This window comes from Chenopodium quinoa, unplaced genomic scaffold (genome assembly GCF_001683475.1).
Source record: "Chenopodium quinoa cultivar QQ74 unplaced genomic scaffold, ASM168347v1, whole genome shotgun sequence".
Lineage (NCBI taxonomy): Eukaryota > Viridiplantae > Streptophyta > Magnoliopsida > Caryophyllales > Amaranthaceae > Chenopodium > Chenopodium quinoa.
The window spans coordinates 81,752-109,372 of NW_018745403.1; the positions used below are offsets into that span (position 1 = coordinate 81,752).

The window sequence follows — 27,621 nt, forward strand, 5'->3', positions numbered from 1 at the left end:
GGTAATTCAGAGATAAGAAAGCTCTTTTTTTTTTTTGGTGTGTGTGTGTGTGTGTTGGGGGGGGGGGGGGTGGGAGCTTCATGGCCTAGCCTGTCTACTGAAAGGAATCAGGAAGATGCAATAAGTCACCCATACCGTCTCTTCAGCAACCACTGTACCAGTGACTTGTTGCAAAACTTATGATTTTTAAAAGAAATAATGCTGTTGTTAAGAAATTATTTTAATAAATAAATTAATTTGAAAGTATTATTTCCATGAAGTACCAAAAATTGGCAACATTATCAATAGGACAATTAGTGGTGCATCACTTAATTAAGACTTAACCCTGCGATGCATATATATAGTAGTGCTTAAGCTAGCACTACTTGCTATCAAGTGGTAGGACTGTAATTGTGTGCCTTGATTTACATCAAGATCCATTGTTGCTGTTCCCTCTCTTGCCACTTGATTTTGACAATTTGACAAACTTGATGCTGCCGAGCTCAATAATTTATTATAGAACCCTGGTGCTGGTCGCTTCATATTTTTATTTTGTCATGCCTAGGCTTTCTGGTTGTCCCTGGTGTTGCGACTAGCAGTCTATTTAGCTTCATTGTTTCCTTGACATTTGTTTTCTGAGGTGGATCAACTTACATTATGCCCTATTCTCTCATTACCTGGATTTTTAATAATTTTACAGATTAAGACTGATTTTTACTGATTTAACAATGAAACTTCCTGCTTTAAATTTGTGAGGATCCTTCGGCGGGTTTGCTAGTCAGATTACAACTTGCAAACAGACTCATATATTGGGGTACTTTATGATTCTATCTTTTAACTTGCTGATGTGGAGATGGTAATTGGCTTTTCATTAGGTTTCTAATACTGAGTTGTTCTTGTTTTCGGATTGATTGGTATATCATTCCTACTCTGTAGTTTGTTTATACAAGTATTTCTGCCACAGTTTCAGACTTTCAGCGAGTGTGGATATGATATATATTCGTTTTGCTGCACTCTATGCATTTGGGTGTCCTCAGAAGTGCTTGTGTGTATATTCTGCTGAGTCTTCTGGACCTCTGAGATACCTTTTCTTGATCATAACAAAGCTGATTTAGGAAAGAAAGCAGGATAAGAGTCTTGTTTGCTTGTTGGCACAATTTATATGATACAGAAGTGCTTCAGTTTTACTACTTCTACTAGTTAGCTATGGTGATTCAGGATGTTGAGGTCTTCCTGCTACCTTTTTGTGTCATTTGTTGAAAGTAAACACGTGGCTATTCCAATGAGACAGTAATGTGATTATTGTATGTTTTTTTTTTTTGGAATCTGTACAAAGAACGGGTAAGACATTTCTGTTTCATTTTCACCCATGATCTATATTGTAAAGAAAAAAAGGATTTGACATGCATGCGACGTTCTTTGTTTTACACTAAGATTATAAGGATGAAGTCTGAGTTTAGTTTCTACCGTGCCTTCGACGCTTTGGCCGAGGTGCTGGGAGTTGTGAAAGAACTCCTAGGAGATCTTTGTGAGCAATATGTTTCTTTATCGTTTACTAGTATTTCGTCAAGCTTGTGATTTATTTGATTACAAAGGAGGAAGATTAGTATTTTTATCCTGTTGTGTTTTTTACAGTATGAACTTGAAGCGTGTATAGGGGTGGGACTTTTCAAACCGAACCGTGAAACCGCCCGTTACCGAACCGAACCATCACGGACCGATCCGTTTATAAACCGATAAATATAAACCGAAAACCGAACTGAACCGTTCAATATCAAACCGAAACCGAATTGAACCGCTCAATGTCAACCCGTTACGGACCGTAAACCGATAACAAACCAAACTGCGCAAATCCGAACCGAAACGAAACCGAACCGAATGGTTTATAAACCCGTTAATGACCCGAACCGTTTATAAACCGAAACCGTTTAAACCGAAAAAAAACCGTTTAAACCGAACCATTTGTAACCCGCTAACCGTTTAAACCGACCCGTTTATGAACTGAAACCGTTTAAACCGCACGTATAAACCGAACCGTTATAAGCCGCTAACCGTCTAAACTGAACTGCCATAACCCGTTAAACCGTTAAAATCGAACTGTTTTCGAATCGCAACCTGTTTAAACTGATCCGATTACAAACTGCTTAACTCAAATTGAATTATTTACAACCTAAATAGCTAAATAGTAAATACAATTAATGTTAATAAATGTAGATCTAATCAAACGGCTTAGGTTTATACAAAGGTTTATATCACCTAGATCTAGGCCAACGACATTATTAATATCGTTTTAGATTACTTATTTATTTTAATTACAAGATATATCATTTGTATCATTTTCATTCCAGTAATAATGCTAGTCCACCCAAATTATCTTCATTGTTCCTTGATATTCATGATCATCCAATAACACTCAAAGCCTCAAAGGTAACATAAGATTGGAGATGTATGAGATTACGTTACAAAAGTGGCATAAGCATTAGAATATTACTGTACTAGTCAATAAGGCGTACAATCATTCACATTATCACTTTATAAAGCTTTCTTATACAAGTATTTTGTAAAGGGGAGGACTAAAATGTTTATAAAACACATTTTTTTAGCGTTTCTTATATTAAACCAGATATTAAGTAAAAGAATTTTAATAAATACGGAGGCATCCCAAATCTGTAGCCACAATTATTTCATAACATTACCACAAATCCAGCAGATAAATAGCATTGAAATTAGAGTAATATCAACAAGCAATTAAAAAAAGTCACCATTTTCATTGATTAAAATTCACAATACATATACCAATACATAATGAAACTATTATCACTACTACCCAGATTAGATTTCAGATTTATCAACTGAAACATCATCAAGTTTAGGGTTGCAAAAGATGATACATTATAAGATGAAGGGAGGAGTGAGAATGTGAGTGATTTGGGAGCAGAATCTTGAAGCAGCAGCATAGCACCCAAGAGCAGAGGAAATAGCAGCAACAAGCAGGAACCAGCACACGGAATAACAGATCAACAACTTATCAGAAGCAAGGAATAATATAAGCAGAAGGGACTCAGCAGGAACTTATTTTTGTTTTTCAAAATTGCTCTCAGATTTACGTTTATCGTATCATCACTGAGCAATGACTGTTTTAACTTAAAACTTGAAAAATGCTGCCAGCAAATACATATACATTGAAGTCTCAACATAAATGACAAGGGAAACGATGATTCAAGAAAAATTAAAACAGCAAGCATAAGAAACAGCAGCAACAAAACTTATCATAAATTCATAACACAAAAGGCAGCAACACAGCACCTCAAGCTGGCAAGAGGCAGGAACCAGCTCATGCAGGCAACAATATAGGCAATAACAACTCAGCAGAGACAACAACCAAAAGGCAAAAGCACTACCAGCAGGCAGCAGCTCATAACAAGTTCAAGCAACTTCAAAATTATAGCTTTTGTTTTTTTAAAATTGCTCTCAGATTTACATCACTGAGCAATGGTTGTTTTAACAAAAACTTAAGAAATGCTGCCAGCAAGTACCAAAATACATTTAACTATTTAAGTCTCAACATAAATGACAAGGGCAACGATTTTAAAAGTCTTGAAAAATGCTGCCAGCAAGTCTGAAAATAAATGACAAGGGCAATGATTTTTCAAGATAAAATAAACCACAATGAGACACAAATACCAGTTATGCAGATGAAGCACTTTCGGCTTCAATCTTTTTACCAATAAGGAGGACGTCTTCCTCAACATCCGCTTGATAACCACGGCACCAATTTTGGGTGGTAACCAATGCCTCAACATTCTTTGGCAAAAGTTTACCCCTATATCCTCAAAAAGAAAAAAGCATACATAAGAAAAGCTTAAACTTTTTCAAAAGTTTCCAAAGAAATTATGAACCTATAAATAAACATGAGATGTTTATTTTACTATCCCTAAACTAGCATTTATTTTATGCACATAACTGCAGAAAGTGACACAATTTGGTCTTTTGTTAGGTAAAAAAGCCAATAACCACATAATCTGAACAACCCATCATTATTACTTTTAAATCGAGCATAATAAACAACAAAACAACACAAATCTACCATTTTCCCGTAAAAAACAAAAATACAATCAACAACAGATTTTAGGCATATTTCGACTATATTCAAGCAAGAACAACAACAATAATCAAATACAAAAACAGAAAAAACTGTATTAAAAAAAACGAAAAGGAAAAAGTAATTACCTTTGACGGCTTGAAGGAGATTTGAAGATGGAGAACAGCCTGAACTGGAGATCAAAAGAAAAAATCAAGAATGTAGATTATCAGAACTTGAAATAAAAAAAAAACCGAAACAAAAACGAAAAAAATCGAAAAAATTAACAAAAAAATTACCTTGAGGTTTGACGGCTTAAAGGAGAGGAAGATTTGAAAAAAAAAAAACGAGAATGGAAAAAGTTAGAAATCAGAACTTTGGATCCAAAACAAAAATGAAACGAAAACAAAAACCCTAAATAAAAAAAGTAAAAAACCGAAACGAAAACGAAAAAAATCAAAACGAAAACAACAAAAATTAACAAATAATTACCTTGAGGTTTGACGGCTTGAAGGAGAGGAAGATTTGGAAAAAAAAACGAGAATGGAAAAGTCAAAAATCAGAACTTAGATCCAAAACAAAAATGAAACGAAAACAAAAACCCTAAATAAACAAACCGAAACAAAAACGAAAAAAATCAAAACGAAAACAACAAAAATTAACAAAAAATTACCTTGAGTTTTGAACTTTTGACGGCTTGAAGCCTTCAAATTGAAGGAGAGGAAGATTTGAAAAAACAAAAAAACGAGAATGTAAAGCGAGAAATCAGAAATGTAGATCCAAAACACAAATGAAACGAAAACAAAAATCCTAATTAGGATTTTTAAAAGTTGAGAAGTTGAGCTTGAGATTCTTGAGAATTTCAGAATGAAAGAGTGAGAAACTGAGAAGTTAGAGAGAGAAACTATGAGTGAGTAAAACGGCTGAATGGCTGATAGAGTGGATTTTTTTTTCTAGGTTTAGGTTTTACTTGTTCAGTTGATCTAACCGTCCATATTCAATCTCAACATCTAACCGTTCATTTTTTTTTGTAGATTCCAGAATATTCATCTAGATCTAACGGTCTAGATTTTTCTTTGTGCTTTTCTAGGTCTTTTTGACCGTTTTTTTTAATTATTTATTATTATTATTATTTTGAGGGATTATTATTATTATTATTATTATTATTATTATTATTGTTGTTGTTGTTAGTATAATTATTTGTTAATATTATTATTATTACTAGTTTACTACTACTATTATTATAATATTATTATAATTATTATTATTACTATTATTATTATTATTATTATTTATTTATTTATTTATTTATTATTATTATTATTATTATTATTACTATTATTATTATTATTAGTTTATTACTTATAAGTTATAAATTGTAAGAAACGCAAATGTTTCAAAATTGAAATTGATTCAATACGACATAGTTAATGACTTAATGAGTTAATGCACATCAATATCTGACATTTTTATATGTATATTATATATATCTGTGAGTCTGTGACTGTATATCAGTATATATATATATAATAAACTAATAATAACTTAATAAGTAATACTAATTACTAATAAAGTAATGAAAATCTAACTATTGTTTTTCATGGGCATTCAATCTAACCGTTGTATATTTGACTATTCGTACATTAGTATTGCATAATGATTTCATCACCACTTTAATTAGTGATTTCGTGATTTCGTCCATTTAACTTATTAAGTTGTTTGAGTTAGTAATCTAAATAAAGTAACAAACTAAATAACGAATCCATTTAATCTCGTGTAAGTTATAATTTATAAGAAATGCAATGTTTGGAAATGGAAATTGATTCAATACGATATTGTTAATGTATATGTAATTATAGATTAATTATTATGTATATCATATCGTACGAATGTACGGTTGGTATCATTATCATACTATCATAAGTATCATTGCCTCATTGAATTATTGGTATGTACTACAATCGATAAACATATTTACATATCTGATCATTAAAACTTAAAAGTTTAAAACACTTGTTGATCAATCTAATTGAATACTTGTACATTCTTAATTATCGATTTATCGTATTATAAGTATCAACTCATTAAATCATGGTCATGACGCGATCTTTAAAACAATCATGAATTCATGACCCAAACCGCTTATAAACCGAACCGACATGATCCAAACCGTTCATAAACCGAACCAATTGAACTGTGTAAACCCTCCACTAAACCGGCCCATTTCAAACTGAACCGACATGATTCGCACCGTTTATAAACCGAACCGATATTGACCCGGGTAAACCCGCCCCTAAACCGACCCATTTCAAACCAAACCGGCTTGATCCAAACCGTTTGTAAACCGAACTGACATTGACCCGGGTAAACCCGCCCCCTTAACCGACCCGTATCAAACCGAACCGACATAATCTGAATCGTTTATAAACCGACCCGCTTATGACCCAAACCGAATTTAAACCGCAAAGAAATAAACCGAAACCAAACCGAGCCGTGACTAACCCAAACCGAACCAAACCGACCCGCCAGCTAAACTAAACCGTTTCAATCCGAACCGCTTCAAACCGAAACCGACTCAAACCGAGGTCAAACCGAACCACCAGACCGAAGTCCCACCCCTAAGCGTGTAAATGTCCAGTTAGATGACTTAGACGGGTAGTGTGAATAAGATTATCCTGTTTTAATCAGAATGTTGTTTGAGCTTTCTTGGTTTTTTCATTAGTATGTTGTGAAGTATACGCTGCCATAGCTAGTGGTCGACAAATATCCTCCCTGTCCATTCCCTTCTACTCATATGAGTCTTATCAAATGTTATGTACTCTTGTTAATCCAATTTATATCATTCTCAAACCCCATAAAATTGTTAGGATTGGTTTTAATTATCAAGGATAAATTTACAAATTTAAGATAGAAAATGGATATTGAAAAAATAGAGTAGATGTTATATTATGACAATACCTAATTCTATTAGAACTTGGAAGACATTGAAACATATCTTTATATAAACCGACATTCAAACATATCCTAACATAAACCAAATTCTAGATCAAATAGAAAATTTAACAACAATATAGGGCATATTACATATACATTGACCATACTCTAGTAAAACATTATTTTCATTATTCTAAGAAAACTTAATTTATTTACGCCCAAACAGTAGTTCTTGAACCTAAACATGTTCACCCATATTCTTGATTTGTTCTCCAATGGTAACAACAAAAGAGATTCCGATAAGTTTCAAGTTTCCGACGTCGTCTACTACGACGAACACAACAAGTATGGCAGCAATTATAATGACAGTGATACATTCATCTCAAGTCTTATGCCTATTGAGATAAAACCTGGCGAGTTTTACACAAAACAGCAGCTGCATGAAGTGCTCCAATCTCTAGCGAATTGTGGGATGTTCAAGGACATTGATTTGGAATGTACAACTAACCTTGATCACACAGTTAAAGTCACTTTCTATTACACTGAGAAAACATGGTCTTCTAAAGATTATTTCAGGTTTCCTTCTACTACCTTATAATTATTTAACTCTGACATTTCGTTTGCCTATATGTAACTTTGACTATTAAGTATTTTAAATTAACTATAGGATATAATTTACATAATAACATTAATATGAGAAGGAGTAATTATTGATATTGATGAAATATATAGCTCCGGTTCTTATTTAGTTCCATGTTACAGATGTATGACCGTGGGAGTGAAGCCACCACAAACAAAGCCTGTTGGGATAGATTCCGACAAAACGGCATCTAACCAGGCTCAGTCGTGCCTGTTGCCACCTTCGATTCACGAAGAGGTGGTGGAGATGATGAGGGACGAAGGGAAAGAGGGGTTAAATGGAAGGATGTTATGCAAGATTAAAGAGAGGGTTGAGAAGTGGTACCATGATGAAGGGTACATTGCAGCCCAAGTGAGAAGATTTAATAATATGTATACAAAAGAATTGGTTTGTGAATTGGAAGAAGGTAATATTACCAAATTAGTGTTATTTGATGGGAAGAATTATATATAAGAGTTGCCTGTTGCATGGAAGAAGTTGTGCAACCAAGTGGAAGTAGGGAATGTGTATAACATCAAGGCAAATAAGCAATGTATGAAAGATTTAATGTCTTTGGGTTTGTTTTCGAATATAGAATTGGACACATACCTTGATGAGATTGAAGAAGGTGTAGTGGTTGAGATCAAGCTTTGCTACAAAGATAATTCTAGCACAGCCCAAACCGACTTCTTTGAAAGCTTGTCGTTGATGAACAATTTCGTCAATTTCTTCTAGAAACAATTTCTAATTTTTTTAGTGTGTATGGAGAGACACAAAGATCGTTGATGCAAATTAAATTTGATCTTAAGTTTTGGGATCACATTTGAGACTTTACCGACTAATTATTGTACTTATTCTTTACTTTTAACTTTTGTCGCGACTTGTCTATTGGAATTGGAATTATGATATAATTACTACAAGTTAGATCTTTCTTTTCTCTAAACTATACTATTTCTTGTTATGACTATTGATTTTTAAACATATGGAAAGTGTACAACTAGCTTTCCAATGACTACTTTCAAGCTCTACAACATAACTTGATTTGAGAAATAGCTACTTTAACTTCAAATTGCTAGTTTGCTATCCTAATGTGCTAAACCACTTCAATACAATTTTCATTGAAGTAGAGTTTTGACTAGATAAAACGCTTGTGCATTTGCGCTACTTAATTTTTTTTTACCTAAACTGCTAAACATGTTGCCATGTAAAAAGATCCCTAAAAATCTGAAGGCCCAAACGAACCAGGCAATAGAAGATTCACAAAGTTTATTGTGTTAGGCCATTACATGTGATAAGTAGATCAAATACTAAAAAGGACAAGCTTTACACATAGTGCAATATCTTTCTTTATTTATTTTCTTATATCTTTTATCTTCTTTTTTTTTTCTTTTTTTTTTTTTTTTTTTTTTTGAAGAAGAAAGCATTATCTTTCTTTATTGTGGAAGAGGTCCTTATTTAACTTAAAAATCTTAGAAAAAAGGATTTTATTAAAAGAATTATATTAAGATTTAATCTTCAAAAATAAAATAAAAAAAAATAAAAAAAAAACTTTTTATTTAATTAATCGTGAAGGAAAAAAGTCTCTTTTATATCGTTTAAAAAAATTATTATAAATCATAATTATAGAACATATTGTTGTGAAACCAATAGCTCCTATATTCATCATGTGATCAGAATTCAACATTTTGATACTTCACAAAGTTACGCCTTTAAGATAATCTAATAAGTGATAGTTATATTGGCCTATAAGAATCTCTAAATGATCTCGAATTAATGAATTGGACATGTTTGAAAGTTATAAAATTAATTACTTAGTATTTGTTTCATATCAACTTTCTTAATAGGTAGATAATAGTCGTAATACATAAAAATAGTAGTATGTGATGTAAAAATTAGTTGTAAAATCGTAAGGTATTATTTGTATATATGTAATCCGATCATAATAATTACGACAAAGATAATCATACACAACCACACTATTCATCGATGCATGGGATTGTAGACGATGGGTCTTAAGAAAATGTAGGAGATAGATGGATAGTGAAGTAAGGATATGAGATTTGGTGGTTGATGATTGAAAGGACGACTCTTTTTGGAACCACTCTTTAAGCAAATTGAATGGCAAATAAAAAATACATGAAATATGAAATAATAAAAAGAGGGCGGTCCAGCAAAAGAAGCACTCACTATCAAAATCAGAAAGAGTATCACATATCAACACTGCCACAGGCATTAAAGAACATCCCAACAATTCAACATCCGCTCCTCCTCTTCCCCACGCACGCCTAATTTTTTTTTTCTTATTGCTTCCCTAGCTACCAAAAAGAAAATTAATAAATTATACGGAGTAGCGACCATTTTTTTTTTTTTTTGACGTGTGTACATATATATATATATATTAAAATATTATGAAAAAAGAGTAAGGGTTCCATATGATGAGATTGTCTCAAATTAATTATTGTGAAATGTTAAAACTTTTAGATTTATAATAAATGACCTCTCCCTCGGTTTTTTTTAAATGCATCACTTGAGATTTTGCATTATTCATATGTTACCTTAGACTTAATTTTTTTACTACTATATAATTTATAAACATGGTCATGTAATATTTGTTGAATTTGTTACAATGTCTGCTTTCATAGTATAATTTTGTTATAATATTATAGTTTCCAATTTCTAACCTAAAAAAATAACATTCCACTAAGCATATAAGGCTAGGGAGTGTTGTATATACACATTGAATAGAAGTTGTTATCACGGTCAAAATTTAAATATAATTATATTTACCACACTTTCTATTTTTGGTACTAGTATATTGATTTTTTAAAAAATTACTTCATATTACCTATTTCTTTTTCTATTATGATAAATAATACTTGTATAAATTATGACAAGATGATTTGATGAAAGTAACATATTTAATTCTAACAATGAATCAAAAGAAACTAACTACGAGTTGTAATCCACTAAATTTTTAACTTTCAGTCTTTCAGCATAAAAGTAAAAATTATGCAAACAAGTTCAGAATAGGAAGTATATAGTTTTATGGGGCAGAAAAATTTACAATGATGCCTTAAACATTGGAAGCATATTTATCAATTAAGTCATGTACATGTAAATGAACATGATTAAGCCATATATATACTATATAAGTTGCAATGCTTCTGTTTTCATTTTTTCAATCACAATGTCACATATTTTGGGACAATTTTCACAAGATCCACATAACTAAATATATCCTTAATTAAGTAAAAATTATTTTAAAAAAAAAAGTCAAAGTAAAATATGTGAATAGAATATATAAATCAAATCATATAACTTAAAAATTTTAAGTTAGCTCGTGTGAAGCGTGCTCGCATTGGTCCTTCCTGAGGCTTTGCTACTTAATGTCATGTTATTGTCAATATTCTATGTGTGTTACTATATAGTTGTTTTCGTTATATGATCTTCTTGTCAAAAAAATAAATAAAATTGTAAAAAATATATATTTCTCCTAATCTCTTATTGGTACTTCTTATTTTAGTAAGATGATGTGTTTTAGTTAGTTGTTGAATTATTTTCACCATTTCATCTTATGCCATAACTAACTTTATGAAAACATTGAAAAGTATACGTACGTTCACAACAACTTTTTTTATTTTTTTTTTTATTTTTTTTTTTATATACTCTTGGAACAACTTATATTAATATATACTTCGAGAATTGTATCATGAGATGGGGGACACAAAGTGCTTATATAATCACTGTATTGTGGTGCTGTCTTACCTATCTATATAATATATGATTCACGAACCATATATTAATACACATTTTTTTTAGAGACTTTTTCTTTTTAAAGAATCATATCAACTTTTGAACTCTTTATTTGAGAATCTGACCTATTATAAGCCTTTCTTCCAAAACCCCACGAGATTTTTTTTATTTTTTTTAATTAATTTACAACCAAAATATAGTACTACGTATATGTTTAGCTTAAAATGTTGTATTTTTTTAACTAAGTGGACTGATCTCCCATCTTTTTCATGGCCAACTTATAAAGCTGATAACTTGATATATCGTGAATAAAGAAAAGTAACAGCATAGGAAAAGAACTAGATTATTCCCACTTTATAGAATATATAGACCTCTTTTAAAAAATAAATTAAAACATTCTCTTATATGTCGACTGAATAAAAAAGATAGTGTTTTTGGCATTTGGGTTAGTTTTTGTATATTCATAGGATTCCAACATAACTTTTGACTTTACAGCAATTTTTTTGTGGAAATAAAATAGGAAGTGATGAAGCTAAGGATAAATATAATGCTACAAATCATATAATATAGAGTAAAGATTAGATGGATAAGGATTAAGGATACATAATATGAGTTGCCCTTAAATATATGACAAGAGAATGTTTCCAATAAAATATAAAGTTTAATGTTGGAGTACATTATGTGATCACATAAAGCAATAACTCAATAAGCCACCTATGTGTTTTTGGAATTAAGATTAATTAGTTATTAATGTTATTATATATGTATTATTAATCTTTTTTTTCGTATGGCAAGAGTAAGATTGTTCACAATGTTGTCTTCAATTATGATTAATCAAAAGTTAAGACAACATACATGCTTGAGGCTGAGGCTATGTGAAACTCAAACGTTATGATTGAATAGATATTTTAGTGTAATCTGAACATATATAGTTGCTAGTTAATATTATTTCATATTTGTGTATGTGCCAGTTTGATTAATAGACTAATTTTCTGAGTGTTTATTATTCTTTCATCCATTGAGAGTTTGTGACGGTCTTATAACATGTAATAATTGACAAGTTCGAATCAAATAATCCCAGATAATTCACTCGTGCGTAGCTTAGCTATAGTCATCCCAACTCCCAAGACCTAGCCTTTATGTATGTACATATGCTTAATTTTATAGAGCTTAAATCAAAGTCATGAATCTCATGATCGAAAAGAAACTATGGAGTACTTTTTAATTAAAAGCAATTAGACAACATGCAGTGAATTTATCAATCTAGGGAATTAAAGTATATCACAATTAAAGTGATATGGTTGAATCCCAAAACTTCTTTTATCGAAGAGAAAGCAAAACCCAAAAAAAAAAAAAAAAAAAAAAAAAAAAAAAAAAAAAAAAAAAAGAAAAGCCATTTTAAATATTCATTTAGTACCCAACCCTTTTCATCTTGAAAAAAAAGCCATTTTGATATTCTAGAACATAAAATAATTACATTTTATGAAATACTACTACGTACTACGTATAATGTAAAACATATACTACGTATTATAATAAACGTTATTATGATTATAAAATGTGTAGTTGAATTCAACAAGTACAATATAAAAGAAAGAAATAATAATCTACTTTTAAATCTTTTTTTTTTCTTTTTTTATTGTGGGAACCACATTATAAAAAATTTATGTGAACAAAACTATTGATTACTTAAAGAGCTGCTACAAAGAAGTAATATTCCATTGCAGTATTGAGTCTTTGTCATCATAGATTACAATTTTGTCTCTGCAACACTTGTAATTCATTTTGCCAATTCAGTGGTCCTCAAATGATCAAATAAAAATTGAAATAAAAATAAAAAACTTAGAATTTGTGGAAATATATACGAGTACTAGGTAGTACAGAGTACTGTTGTTTGAAGAACGAAAAAAATTAAAGAGTAGTGATATATGCAACCTTCTTTCAAACAATGCTATAATTTTCAATATTTATGACACAAACATGCATCAATCAATGTATCATATATAATTGATGATTAATTATATATATATATATATATATATATATATATATATAAATATATTTTATATTTAGCTTAGAATTGCATTTATTATTTTCCAAAATTAAATTTCAAGCATTATTATTTCTTCGTCAACTCCTATGTGCCACAGCAATTGCATCACTTTGATTAGACATACAACATGCTTGTCATTGTAAAATAAAAAAAGCTAATGAGCGTCCCGGGACGTTAGATAAGAAAACTAATAACAGTGGAAATGTTATTGTAAAATTAACATTAATTACACCGATCGACGCGTGATTTTGTCATGCAAACCAAACTTTATACTATTTTAAGTAATATATTAATCCCTTATCTAACGCCTCGGGGCGTTTATTAGCAAGATCCTTGTAAAATTTAGACTATAAATATCTTACAAAATCAATTAATCAATTTGTACAAAAAAGAATTATTATTTTTTATTTTAAATGATTTTGGGTATACATTCAATCTATCACCATCTTACAAACTACAATAACATTTTATTTCTTCATAGTATTAGCAAAATAAAGCCTAATAAGATAAGTGGTGTATAAATAGGGCAAAAAATTAAAAATAATACGAGTTATGAGGGAATACTGGCTCGCTACTTGTATATGTCAGTATTATTAAAGTGATTTATGTACTACAAAAGTAGCTAATTAATAATTACAAGTATGATTTACTAATTACTCCGTACTAATTTACTATGTTTCTTGTGACATAAAAAAGACGAATAATTGATGATGCCTTTGATTATTAAGGATGCGGGATACCAGATTGAAAGGAGGATATCAAAAGCAAAATGATTTTATTGTTTGAATAACTCGACATATATGCATTGAAAAAATTGGATTTAATACGAGAATTTTAATTTGGAAATTAAAACACGCCTGTTTTCGAAAAGGATTTTGTTTAACGAACTTTTAACTTGATCTACTTACAAGCCTGAAGAAGATTTTGTACTAACACCAAATGGTGATTGCAAAGTTAACTATTCTAGCTTATAAGATGGTATTTTATCTCATTTTTTCCAACGTGGGACAAGTCACATGTTAATCTTCAACATGCCTTCATAAAGGAATTCCATATTCCTTAGATCCATACGTCCACAACCCTAATTGCAGTCGTAATTGAGGACTTATTTGGTTGGACTTCCAGAAATAAGTTGAAATGGAGTTAGGGCTCATTCAATCTATTTTATTACTATTTGGTTATTAGGCTTTTAGCTATGCAACTTGATACCACAAGAACTCTAATTCTAGTCCATCCCCGACCCCTAAAACCTCTTAAGATTCACATTTCTTCCATAGTGAGATGTAATAAAAAACTATTTCAACAATGAATCAAACAATTACTTTAGGCTAGTATGAAATTTAGAATACATATCTCCCTAATATGATATTCCATACAAATCCATTTCAATTTATTAACAAACCAAACTGACAGACTACCCCAAGACTATTTGTTCCTTTAGTTTTGTCCCTATTTAGTTTTTATATATTAATCCGTATTAGTTAGGTTTATTTATGACTTGCATTTTTTCTAATAAACTTGGGTCTTTGCTATATTATGTCGTTATTTCAAATTTTATACTTGTAGTTAAAAGGAAACATATAGGGACAAACATAAGTGTTGCCATTAAATCCTTATAGAAATGAAGATCTATATACACCTTACTTTAAATAAAATAATATCAACAATGAACAACTCAAAAGTGATGATACCATATAAACCATCTAATTCCCGAACAAAAATTATACTGCTAATTGATTAATAATGTAAACATAATGAAGGGTGGGGCTGGCCAAATCAGATACTCGATCAAGTCTAAATTTCGATACAAATCTGAATATATAAAGTCATATATATATATATATATTTATATATATATATATATTATTATATTAGGTTAGGACCTGCGTCATACACGGTAATTTTACAACTTTTAAATAGAAAAGTAATAATATTTTTTTAATAAAAAATATCATGGACAAAATACAACTATAATATATTTATTAATACGACTCAAACAGACTAAGAAAAAAAACCTAATAAATTATGGTAAAATTAATAAATTTATTGAATGAGGCTAATATTTTTTCATATTACACGACAACATGACATGAACTTGACACGAAAAAAGCGGGTTTATGCCAAGGGTTTCTGACACATTAATTAAACAGGTCAACACGACACAGCATGTTCATTAAATGGGCCGGGTTAGTGTTGAGGCTTCCCAACCCGTTTAATTTCAAACCGGAACACAACACGATATGACATGACACAATTGTCAGCTCTAATTTAAAAATTAAAATATACAAAGTAAGAGATATGAAAAATATTGTAATATAAATATAGAAAATATATGAATCAAAATTATTACAATTATATGATATGATGAATATTTTGTGCAAATTTTATAGTAAGTAGTAGATAGTATTGACAAAAAAAAAGGGGGGGGATTTTTGAAGGGAAAAAACAGCACCAGGAATTAACACGTGTCATTTTCGATGTTTTAGTATTATATATTGATTGATTAATTTCAATGTCAGATATATATTTCATATCCAATCTAAACATCCGAATAAAGGTCTATATATAATATATATATATATATGTATATTTCCTCAATTTTATAATGGTCTTTCCATTTGAAATCTTAGAATAGAGATTTAGCATTTGATTATGAAATTTTTGAAGATGATATGAATCTAATCTTAAAAATTCCAAAACATCCATCTGACATATCCTAATATAGAAAAATTGGATTGGATATCCGTTTTATAGAATCCAATCGACTGAATCACAGATCAAGTTGACTAGATTGAAAAGATGAAGTAGGACCCTTAATCGTCCCTTAATTATCGTCAAAATTTGCATGCATTATTTGGCGCTCCGTTGATTATTATTTTTTTTTTTATTATTATTATTAATTTTATTTGTCACTTAGCTTGGTATAATAATTGATAATAATATGAAATGGGAAGTTTCATGTAAAGTTGTAACACATTTTCTGTCTCTCAAACTATTGACAAGTTAAAAAGATATACCCCTTGATGGTAAGATTACTTATGGATGGATGATATGATATAACAAGATAGTATAGAATATAGTTATATGATATGTATCTATAATTGTTGCATTGCTTGGACGTTGACGATGTACGGCATTATATTGGCTTGGTTGATTATATTGTAGCTGGCTGGTAGGTGTATTATCAATATGCTAGCTAGCTTAGCTTCATGGTGCATTATATTGGTTGCCTTGCTTCTTAGGGCATCTAAATTGTGGTCATTGGTTAATGTGGTACATTGTTTTTCTGGCTTCGCAAAGTGAACATTTAAGGCTCTTCTATCTTATACTCGTAGCTCCAATTTACGCATACATTCATGTACTTTGTCATTGGTGATGTAACGGTATGGCGGTCCCTAGTACGTAGACTTAGATCTTTTATAATCTATAGTTTTGATTTTCACTGGTTATAATCTAAAGGCGGGAACTAGAGAATTAAAAACTGGTGTTTGATAATGTAAACCGATTTTGGGCTTTATCCATAAGTTTAAGTTTTTAGTTGAGTTGGTCATTTAATATGGTATCAGAAGCCAGCGTGACACAAAGGTCACGGGTTCGAATCTCATCCACTCCTCCTTTCAAAAGTGAAATATTAAACGTTGGGTATGGTGGGGCCCATGCTACATCCACACTTCAAGCCCAACGGGCTCTCATGTGAGGGGGCGTAATAGAGTATAAAACATATTTTTGGGCCTCAACCATCAGTTTAAACTTTTGGTTGAGATGGTTCACTAACAACTAGAAATAAAAAAAAAAAAAAAAAAATTGGTATGGCATGCTTCTAACAAAAATTACAAAAAAAAAATTAATATGTATGAAAGTATAACTCAAGAGGAATTTAACAAGATTGCACATGATTATATTTTTCCTTCACTATTTTCCTCAAAAATTAAAAATACAAAAAAAAAAAAATAAATAAAAATATTCCTTGACTATAAATCATTAATGCTAATCAAAGTAGAGTATTTAGGGTCTGTTCTGATTTGCTGAACTAAACTGAACTGAACTGATTGGAACTGAAATGAAATGAATTGTTTATGAGAGAAGGAAATTAGGAATTGAACTGAACTGAACTGAACTGATTGAAGCTGAACTGAATTAAACTGAAATGAAGCTGAAGAGAACAGACCCTTAGTTCAGTTCAGTTCAGCTCCAATCAGTTCAGTTCAATTTAGCTCAAGTTTAGTAAATTAGAACAGGCCCTTAGTGATGAACAGTGTAAAAATCTAAATGTAGCAGATTAAAAAAACGGAGGAATTATGTTTTTTGTAATTTAAATTAAAATTATACATCCTATATCTCTCACATAATTATCCTTAATTGATAGCTTTGCATTATACATGATCAAGAACATACATGGATGATAACTGAAATATACCACTTTTTTTTTACCCAAATAAATAAATAAATAACTAACCACTTTTAAAACTCCTATTTTGTTGTTTCAAAAAAAAAAAAAAAAAATAACTCCTATTTTGAGTATTTCCAAGGGGCCGGTAAGGTACGGCAAGTACCTAAATAAAGTTTAGTTTCATGTATAGCACAAAAATTAAGTTTCTCATGATGGTAATAAATACTTTTCTTGTATGTCCGAAATAAGTAAATTACCTTCGTGAATGATTTGAATCCTTAAAATTAAGAGGTGAAAAATACTAATGGTATATGATGCGTGTCCTAGAGTTTACTTTACATAATTACATCTTGAATTAACCAATTGTTAATATTTTGTTCATTGCACCATTTTTCTCTTTAAAAACTTAGCTTTAAAATCTTTGACTAAAAAGTTGAAAGATATATATAAAGTACATAGTCAATCTGTTCTGTATTTTATTATAATTGTCTCAACATGTTTTTCTTATTTTCAAACTATTAACTTCTTACGAATTACTGGTATAATATTAACCAACTTACAATTATTAAGGAAGTATAGTGTTGGGGTCTGCTCATGAATTCAATTTGTGTTGAAAAATAGACCTCTCAAATATCATCGCATGTAAGTGTATCACATTGATTGGAGAAGAGAAAGTTAATCACTTTATAAGACTAAGGGCCTACTCCTCCTATTGCCACATGGTTTTAGGATGGAACCTCATTTGGTCTTGTGAAGTGAACTCTCTCTCTTAGTTTTCAGGTGCGGCTCAAACCCGTATTTAACATGGTATTAGAGCCCAGATTGCGGATCTCTTCTAAACTGGGTATTTAATTATAGCACATGTAAGTGTCTCACATTGATAAAAGTTGAGAGCCTTAAACACTTTATAAGGCTAAGGGGCCAAGCCTCTATTGGCATATGGTTTTGGGATGAAACTTCTTTTGGACTTGTGAAGTAGACTCTCTCTCTCTTGGTTTGCGGGTGCGGCCCAAACCCGTATTTAACACTTTGACCTTTTTATCTACTTCATACTACTCTGTAGCTTAGGTAAGATATCTATTAAATTAGATGAAGTAAATTGTAAAATACAAGCTTTTGGGGTTGAAAAATGAAAAAGAGAGTAATTATACAATTGAATGTACAATAATAATGTAACCCACAATCTCAAATTTCTTATTGAAATATAAAGAACGGGTTTCTGTTAAATTTAATTGAAACTCTCGAATGTAACACTACTACGTTAGGTGTATATATTATTGCCCTGTACTCTGAACTACTTTTTCAAAAGACAATTAATGATTTGAGAAGGGGGGTGGAGGTCATGCACCAAAACCTATCTAACAATAATTCAAATTGGACTATGTTCAATCCGTTAGTCACCTCTCCAATAACCTCAAAACATCATAAGAATCACAACTTAATTAAGAAATGAACATTAATAAACCCGTTAGGTAGAGTTCATAATGATCAAATTAAAGTCACGAATTGAAGCTTACGATGACCATGTTATATCCTTAAATGATCAACTTTTAGACAGATGAGTTGTAAATCACCATCATAAAAATATAAATCATCCAACCTATTCATGCCAACTACGTACATTATTATTATTATGTATATGGGGTAGTCCATAGTTGATTTAATGTAATTAACGTGGCCTACAAACTACAATGCATGTGCCATAACAAGTCATACTGATATAGTGATATTGTAACTTGTGTACGTGTTTGTTGATGCAACGGGTTATACATACTTGCAGTTAGGGATTTAGTCGGTATCGAGGAAACAAATTTAAAATATTACTCAGGCCAATTTGGTAGGTCTTGAACACAAATTTAAGATATTATTTGGGCTAGTTTTGATAGGTCTTGAAGACATGTTTTATACTTAAAGATCAGGCTATGTGGTTATTTTTTAGCATTGTTGCCTTATCTCAAGACGATTTTGATAGGAAGTCTGAATCACGAGTTTTATGCTTAGTGATCGAAGGTAACACCAACCGAGTAGGCCTCGCTTGCAGGCGAGGAGACATGGTTACGTGAGTAGTCATTCGTCAAGGCATGTACTCTCTCAAGCAATGTTAAAATTCTATTTCATCCTTTATTGTATGAGGGACCAAAATATGAAGTACTTCCTAGTTCCTACCAAAGAATTTACTGTAAAAGAAGTCGTTAGGTCACAAAATCAATAGCAAACAATTGACAAAGCTACAAAAATTGCCATTGGGAGTTCACATGCATTGCAGGCTAAACTCAGAAAAGATAGAAAAAATTTAAAGAGATAATTGAAATTATAGAAAGATGATGAACCAAAAACAAATATATACGTCATATTGATGATTCCAAATACAAACATATTAGTAGTACATTAAAGGTCCCCTCCCTCTAGGACCTTTACATGCATTATGGTTTGTTGGCCACATTTTTTTGGGGCCATATTACATAAGGAGTACATAACAAATTGTTTCTTCCTTAACCAAAAACAAAGGAGTTAACTTTTTTTTTTTAAATAAATGAAATCGAATGTACACGTGTGACCGTCACACGCTTCACAAATTACATCTCTAAAGGAAAAAGGAAAAAAAAATCAAAATTTATAGTTGCTTTTCGCAATTTTCTCCCGCCAAAAAAACACAACATACACACGTGTCACACTGCTCCGTCCATGGATATGTGCAACACATCACTCTAAATAAGTTTTAGGTGATTTTTTTTTTCCTAGTGTAACAATTCTGAATTAATAATTAACGACCCATCTTATTCATTCTTTGCATATCTCCTTTCTTTTCAACTTTTCCCTCTTCTCTTTCTTGATTGGATTATAGGCATTTATTGCAACCTAGGTAGAGATTGAAATTGAGATTGAGAAAGACTCGGCTTATTTCTCCCAAAATAAAATAAAAACATATAATTTTTAAAATAAAAAATCAACCATTTTGAAATTTATGAAATTTGCCCCCTCACATACCTCATTTTTCATCACCTATACATAAAAAAGGACCCCACTTTCTTCTCCCAAAAGAAAAATCTTCATCTCATTCATTCAATAATCAATGCAACCTTTGAATTTGCAATATCAACACCCCCACTTCCATGACTCCCACTATCAAAACTCCTCCACCTCTTTTTTTTTTTTTTATTTATTATTTTTCTCTCCTAATCTCATCCACCACTATATTGTTTATTTGTTTTGTCACACAAAATCATGTATACATATACATTGTACTAGACAATTTCCCAACACCCTTGGGAGTGTGCAAAAGCCATTTTTTCTTGATTAAATAAATGGCAGTGCAAACAAAAAAAAAAAAAAAAAAAAAAAAAATTACCTAAAAACCATCCAAGGGGAAAAAAAAAAAGTTTTTGAGGATTTTTAGAGATCATGATCATCATCCATCCATGGTTGATTATTGTTTAATCTTCTCCTTTTTATAGAGAAAGGTGATGGTGATGAGGTGGAAGATGAAGATGGAGATGAGTCATTAAATGACCTGATTTTTGTGATTTTTGCTGTAACTCTGAGTTGTGGTATCACTTTGATGGATTTCCTTCTCCTATAATCAACCACAAATTGTTGCATTAATTTGTAGCAATCCCTTATCTTTTCCTGCAATGATTTTGAAAATTTAATCAATTTATTGTCATGTTTTTCATCATGTTTGGTTACTGTTTCAATTTTACATAATAATGTAACAAAATGTACTCTTTTTGTCCCAATTTAAGCTATCTTATCACGAAGAAACATACAACCTCTTTTTAAAAAAAATATTAACTTTTCATATTGTTACAGTATTACAATTACGTAAGCAATGGTACTAACACCGTGGAGAATCATAAAAGACACATAAATTGGGACACAATAAGCACAAATTTTAGAGGAGAGGTGAGGAATCATAAACATTATTATGTATTTTTGAATAGAGAGCTAATGAGGAATAGAATGTGTGGGACATAAGAGGGAGAATTAGGCATACTTATGCATAGTATCATGTAAGCAAAAATTATTAATATTGAGAAAAAATTTCAAAAAAAAAAAACGTGAATATGCTTACTTTACAAAGCCCATCACACCATGACTCAGCGTGCTCAGGGGTGACAAAGGACAAGCTTGGTATTTCACTTGCTGCACAAAGTATGGCAGCTGCTGCAATGCTTGATGGCCAGTATTCCACTAAGCTGCACTCTGCTACACCCATAAGCAAGCAAAAAAAAAAAACATCAATTAGCTGATTAATTTCATAATCACTTTTTAAGCTTCATTTAAGTAAATTGAGACATTGTAACATAAAGTATGTAATTACTTACGTACCGTGTGTATTAGAGAGAATAAGATCAGTTGATCGTGAGATTAAAAGGCCAATGTAGGATCCTGTTACATCAACCTTGTACGCGAAGAAACTAATGAAGGTAAAGGGTGTAACAAGTCGTAATCTCCAATTCAAAACCGTAAGCACGAGGAGTTCCATACGTTGGATCGTCTTAGGCTCGAAAACGAATTTCTTACTTTCAACCTAATTAAAAATAGTTATTAATTAATTAGCTAAGTTGTTAATAATAGAGATTCTTGAAAAGGATTGTTTTGAGGTAACAGAATTCGCTGGAGAAAAATGGAAATATATGTGAAAAAAATTGATTGTGACCTGAATATCCAATAAGGAAGGAACAAGAGGTTCCTCCATCTTGGCAGCTAGTGACAAGCATGCAACTGATAAAAGTTGTAATGGCCACCCACCTGTTTGCTGCATTTCAAAAAAGCTTCGATCATCTCAATAATTCAACTTAATTTTAAGATTATGTTAATCATCGATAAATTATTAGGTGCATCTATAGAAGATACCAGTCTTAAATAATGTTATTTAATAATTAATCTTTACGACAACTAACAAAACATACTAAATATGTATACTTAATCATCGATAATTATTAGGTGCATACAAGAAGATATCGGTTTTAAATAATGCTAATCAATAATTAATTTTTACGACAACTAACAAGGAAAATTGGAAGGTTAGGTAAATTATTCCTTCCGCCAGTTCACATGCAAATTATTACGTACACTTGAGAATATGACGCTTCAATAGAGTTTAGGGAAATGCATACTAAACTAAGGGTAGCATACAAATTAGTTAAGGAGTATATACTATTAGAGTAGTTGTTGTACACTTGTACTAAAGGAATTGAACGTACGACTATATATTCTTTAAAAGTTGCTTTATTTGGTTAATTTGCATCAAATAAAATGCCACGATTCGTTCTAAAATTCTTAATTAGAAGTGCATGTGTTTTTTTTGTTTTTTTTTTTTTAAAAAAACCATTTTACTAGTCAATAGTTATCAACTCATCACCCACCAAAAGTCCAAAAAAATACCTACCAGTAGTTCGTACGCCAATTATTTACTACGAGTACATTTTTAGCAATGATTACCTTCATCATTTATTTATTAAATAATTCAATAAATTGCTACTTCCAAGAAAAAAGAAAATCAAATTTGAAGAACGTTTTTATCCCTTGTTTAATTTCCACTTAAGATCATATGAAACGTTATAAGAATAAAGTAATTTACATCACACGATATGCATGTGAAGTCAAAAGTTCACTTCTTCAACCCTCAAAAGTCTTAAAATTTTATGTACATTAACAAAGGTTGGGTATATACTTCATCTATAACGACTAATATTAATCATAAAGTTTAGGGAGGTGATGATTATCGGGCCAGCACCTTTTTGATCAGATATTGTGAACTCTATCATTGTACTCTCACTTGATTCAAGAGCGCGTCTGATGTGTGGCCACTTAAGCATATATGAATCCGATAATAGTCAAGTAATGTGTTTTACATTTTTATCAATCACTATATTGTATACTAGTTGTAGTCCCTAATGTAATAATGGAAATTGACATGTAGGGCAAAAAGACCAGAAATATTTAAAAAAAGGGTCGGTGAGTAGCTAGCTCTTTTTCCATGAATACTCTGGTCATCCACTTAAATTCTTTGCAGAGATTGGCATAATTGAGACAGATAATATTGGAGCGGGGGGAATTTAATTCAGGAGGAAGAAATGAAAGGGAAGTACTTCAATTATGACCTAGGTCCCATTTTTTCGATAACAAATACAAACTTACTCTGGCTAAAAATAGTATTACGACAATATTAATATGTGATACTCTATATACTCTCTCCGTTTCAAAATATTTCGTGAGCTCTAATGCATGTAGTATTTTGACCACTTTTGTGCTGTCGCTAATTATGAATTGATGACAATTTAGAAACAACACATAGAATTGAATCTTAGGCCGGAAATCCTACAACTTTGTACTAGTATTACTTTTCTTATATATTGTGTACAAATGTGAATCAACCAATGGTCAAAGTTAATGAAATTTGACCAAGAGATAAAGCATATAGGACATCGTATTGGTTTTGGAACTAGAGAGGTACTTGCTTGAACTAGTATTGTAACAAGTGACAACTAAAATGGGGCGAAGTGAATATATATAAAGTGACAATAAATACCTAGTTATATACGTTTGAATATTTCAATGGCATAATAACTTACCGGTAAATGATGGCAACTTAGAAAGCGATCTAAGTAGTTGACAGCGAGGTATGCTGTCTCTGCCTGAAATCCATAGAACGCTCTCACCTGTTTATATTAACAATAAATTAAAGAATTAAAACAAAATTAAGCCAAAGTCAATTTAATTTAGAATTATATTAATAAGTTCCTTAAAAACAGAATTGAAATTTTATGATTTAAAGAGAAAATAGATTGGCCACCAACCAATCCATTTTTGTATTTGGTCATTTACGTAATATTTTCAATACTATAACTAAACTAGCTATTTTTTATTTTCGCATTTGTTCTATATTACTTTACCAACAAATATATATACCCATAATAAGTCATATGAATATTGTTCAAAAAAAAAAAAAAGTCATATGAAGTAAAACATTATCAAAACTTTGATTAATTACTTTACTATCATAATTAAAGAAATACGGAGTATATTATAAAAAAGATTTAAAATATTAAAATAATATATTTTAGATTAAAACTAAAATACTCACATTTACAAAGTTATCTAGCTTTGTTTTATAAGTGCCACGTAATTAGTAATTAACTCACTAGTGTAAGCAAATTCATCTATCCTTTTCCTTTCTAGTCGACCTTTTCAATTAAAAAAATAAAGTGTTTTTGCTTATATTCATCAAAAAAATATTACGAGTACCTTTTAATGTTCGTAGTACCAAAAATACGGAGTATTATTGTAGCTATAACTAAGAAAAACTTTTTCAAAGTTTGACTATAACGCCGTATTGTTTTAAAGCTGCATGTTAAAATATGCTTGCAGCAACTCCGTAGTATTAAGAGATATGAAGAAAATTAATAACTACAATTTTCAAAATAATATTTCCTCCGTACAACCATTAATTTAAATAGACATTTAGGGAAAATAAAAATCATCTAAAATCTTGTAAAATTAATTTTCATGTAGAGATGAAAATCAAACTTTTATACTGTAATATCGAAGATATTAGAGATAATACATTGTTGACATTACAATGAAAAAGTGAAAACATAAAGTAGCGAAAGTGTAATCTTTATTATAAGTAGTAAATATTTTATAATAAAACATTTTTTTACAAGTATTGCTATTTATAAAAGTAATAAAACAATAGGAATAATAATATCCCATAAAGTATAGATTTAACAACAAGTTTAACACTTATCAAACCAAAAAAATAAAAACTAAAATAAAATCAATAAGATTAACATCATGGATAAACAAAAAGGTATTCATAATATTTTACCTGCTAACTTAATAGAGTTAACCCATTAATCCATTATTATAACTAAAATTTGTCGTTATTAATCCTAGTTATTGTTGATAAATACTTTGAACGAATATAAATAGCTTAGGAAAGCTTAAAAGGTACACAAGTGACAAATTCTACGTATCAAAAAACACCTTTTTTTTCTTTTTTCACTTAAATTAAACATATGTAGATATAATAAAAAGAATAGTACAATTAAGATATATAAATCTATAACTAATATAAGGTAGCAATCAATGATATTATTTTATTTTAAAATTAGACACATGTCAAGTTGTCATTAAAAATTTTCCCCAGCTACTTACATTATAATTAGTATCAATTTTCTAAAAAAGGTCTATTCTCTCCAAAAAATAACAATTTAATTGTTCTTCGGCAGGTACCCCTTTTATCATGTAATTTCTCTATGAGCTCTACTTTTTAAAAAAATATTTGATGTTTTATTTGTTTTGTGATTTTTTTTTTTGTTTAATTTTTGTATGAAAAAATAAACAAATGTAGAAAATTTTATTTGATCAAATCGTGCATCACACCATACTAATCTAGTAAGAAATTAAAAGTGAAACCCCTCACTTTAAGTAAATGTTATATAATTTGAGATCCATATAAATTTTACGATTTAAAAGGTTAATGCGTAAAAAGTTCATGGATTAACACGAAAAAAAAAAAAAAAAAAAATTCCATCTTTTTAGGAAAAAAAAATTAGGCATAAGTAATTATCATTAAAAAAAAATAAAAAAACGAAAGTGTACTAAGGCGCGCCGCCACTTTCTCCGTAATCATTTTTTATACGCACGGCTCAACTTAACAGATCCACCTTTTTTAAAATAAAATAAATTACGGTGCAATACCATTGATGACGTGGCCATTACAACAGTAATCTGCCATAGCCGTCGCCAATTTACTAGCGCATGCGTTATACACGTCGACTTAACACGATCAAGTGCGATTATGTATTGCTATCATACCTTGAAAATCCATGCGACTGATCGAGAGCGAGCGGAAGAGCCCAAGAGGGATGAGGAGTTAGACGTGGCGGTGGTGGTGGTGGAGGGAGAAAGAGAGCCAGGATCGCTATCGCCGGAGGCGATAAAACTAGAGAATGAGTTCCGCTCTTCTTCGATGAACCCGGCGATTATCGATTCGTCGTCGTCGATGATCACCTGAGACTCGCACTCCGATGAGATCTCCGGGGAATCTCCGGCGGGAATAACTTCGCCGGATTCCTCGGAACAAAGTAAGTCGGATAAACAATCAGCATATGATATTGACATGGCGGCGGCGGTGGCGGCGAAGAATCTATTTAACTATCGTTTTTCATGGCGGGGAGGAGAGAGAGGGGGTGGTTTTGGGTGGTTGGGGAGAAGTGAGAGTGGGAGAGTGAGGGTGAAGTTTGCAAGTGAATCTGATAGTCTATATATATGGAGAATATTGGTCTCCTTTTACCTTGAAATTTTAAAATTAAATAATAAAAATAATATTTTTTAAAAAAATTAGGTATGTATTTCCCGTAATATTGTTGGACATTGGTCCCCTTCTAATAGTTTTTTGTTGGTGAATATATCCCTCAATTTCTATTTCCAATTGAAAATGAATGAATAAACCTCAAATGTCGAGTCGAATCAATTTTAGTCTAGCACTCCTTCCGTGTTTAAATAAATAAAACGTTTTGATTTTTACATAGTTTTATAAAGGTTAGTTAAATTTGTTAAAATAATAGATAGTGGAGTATAAGTTAGGGAGAGAAAAGAGAGTAAGGGGTTTTATGGGGACCGGTAGTTAGTAGAATGTTATTAAAAAGTAGAGAAAATATTATTAAAAAAATAGAGAGAGGTTACTAAAATAAGAAACGTTTCATTTATTTAAACACAGTTGAAAAAAAAACGTTTCATTTATTTAAACACAGAGGGAGTAATTTATACCCAAATTCGTTATATTATGTCGAGTCATATCA

The 27,621-nt window shown here is 30.7% G+C and overlaps 1 protein-coding gene across 2 annotated transcripts; it reads right to left on the bottom strand.

Annotated features, from left to right (window-relative positions):
• Positions 1–20,134: 20,134 nt before the first annotated feature.
• Positions 20,135–27,118, bottom strand: LOC110713036 (cyclin-D1-1-like). Of its 2 annotated transcripts, none has more exons than XM_021891505.1 (6): positions 26,636–27,118; positions 24,388–24,474; positions 22,470–22,568; positions 22,139–22,340; positions 21,882–22,015; positions 20,135–21,436 (listed from the first exon to the last, which is right to left on the bottom strand). In XM_021891505.1, exons 1-6 carry the CDS (start codon positions 26,939–26,941, stop codon positions 21,203–21,205), a joined length of 1,062 nt encoding a protein of 353 aa, XP_021747197.1. In that variant the 5' UTR covers positions 26,942–27,118; the 3' UTR covers positions 20,135–21,202. The 2 variants fall into 2 exon arrangements, with proteins under 2 accessions (XP_021747197.1, XP_021747198.1); XM_021891506.1 differs by having other exon boundaries at positions 21,882–22,012; positions 26,636–27,115.
• Between the last annotated feature and the right edge of the window lie 503 nt (positions 27,119–27,621).

Bases quoted from the DNA above. Each gene is read 5' to 3' on its own strand.
- LOC110713036 (XM_021891505.1), bottom strand. From the start codon at position 26,941: ATGTCAATATCATATGCTGATTGTTTATCCGACTTACTTTGTTCCGAG. The intron at 24,475-26,635 runs GTATGATAGCAA...TAATATAAACAG, and splicing joins CAGTCGCATGGATTTTCAAG to GTGAGAGCGTTCTATGGATT. The intron at 22,341-22,469 runs GTCACAATCAAT...ATTTTTAATTAG, and splicing joins CTTCCTTATTGGATATTCAG to GTTGAAAGTAAGAAATTCGT.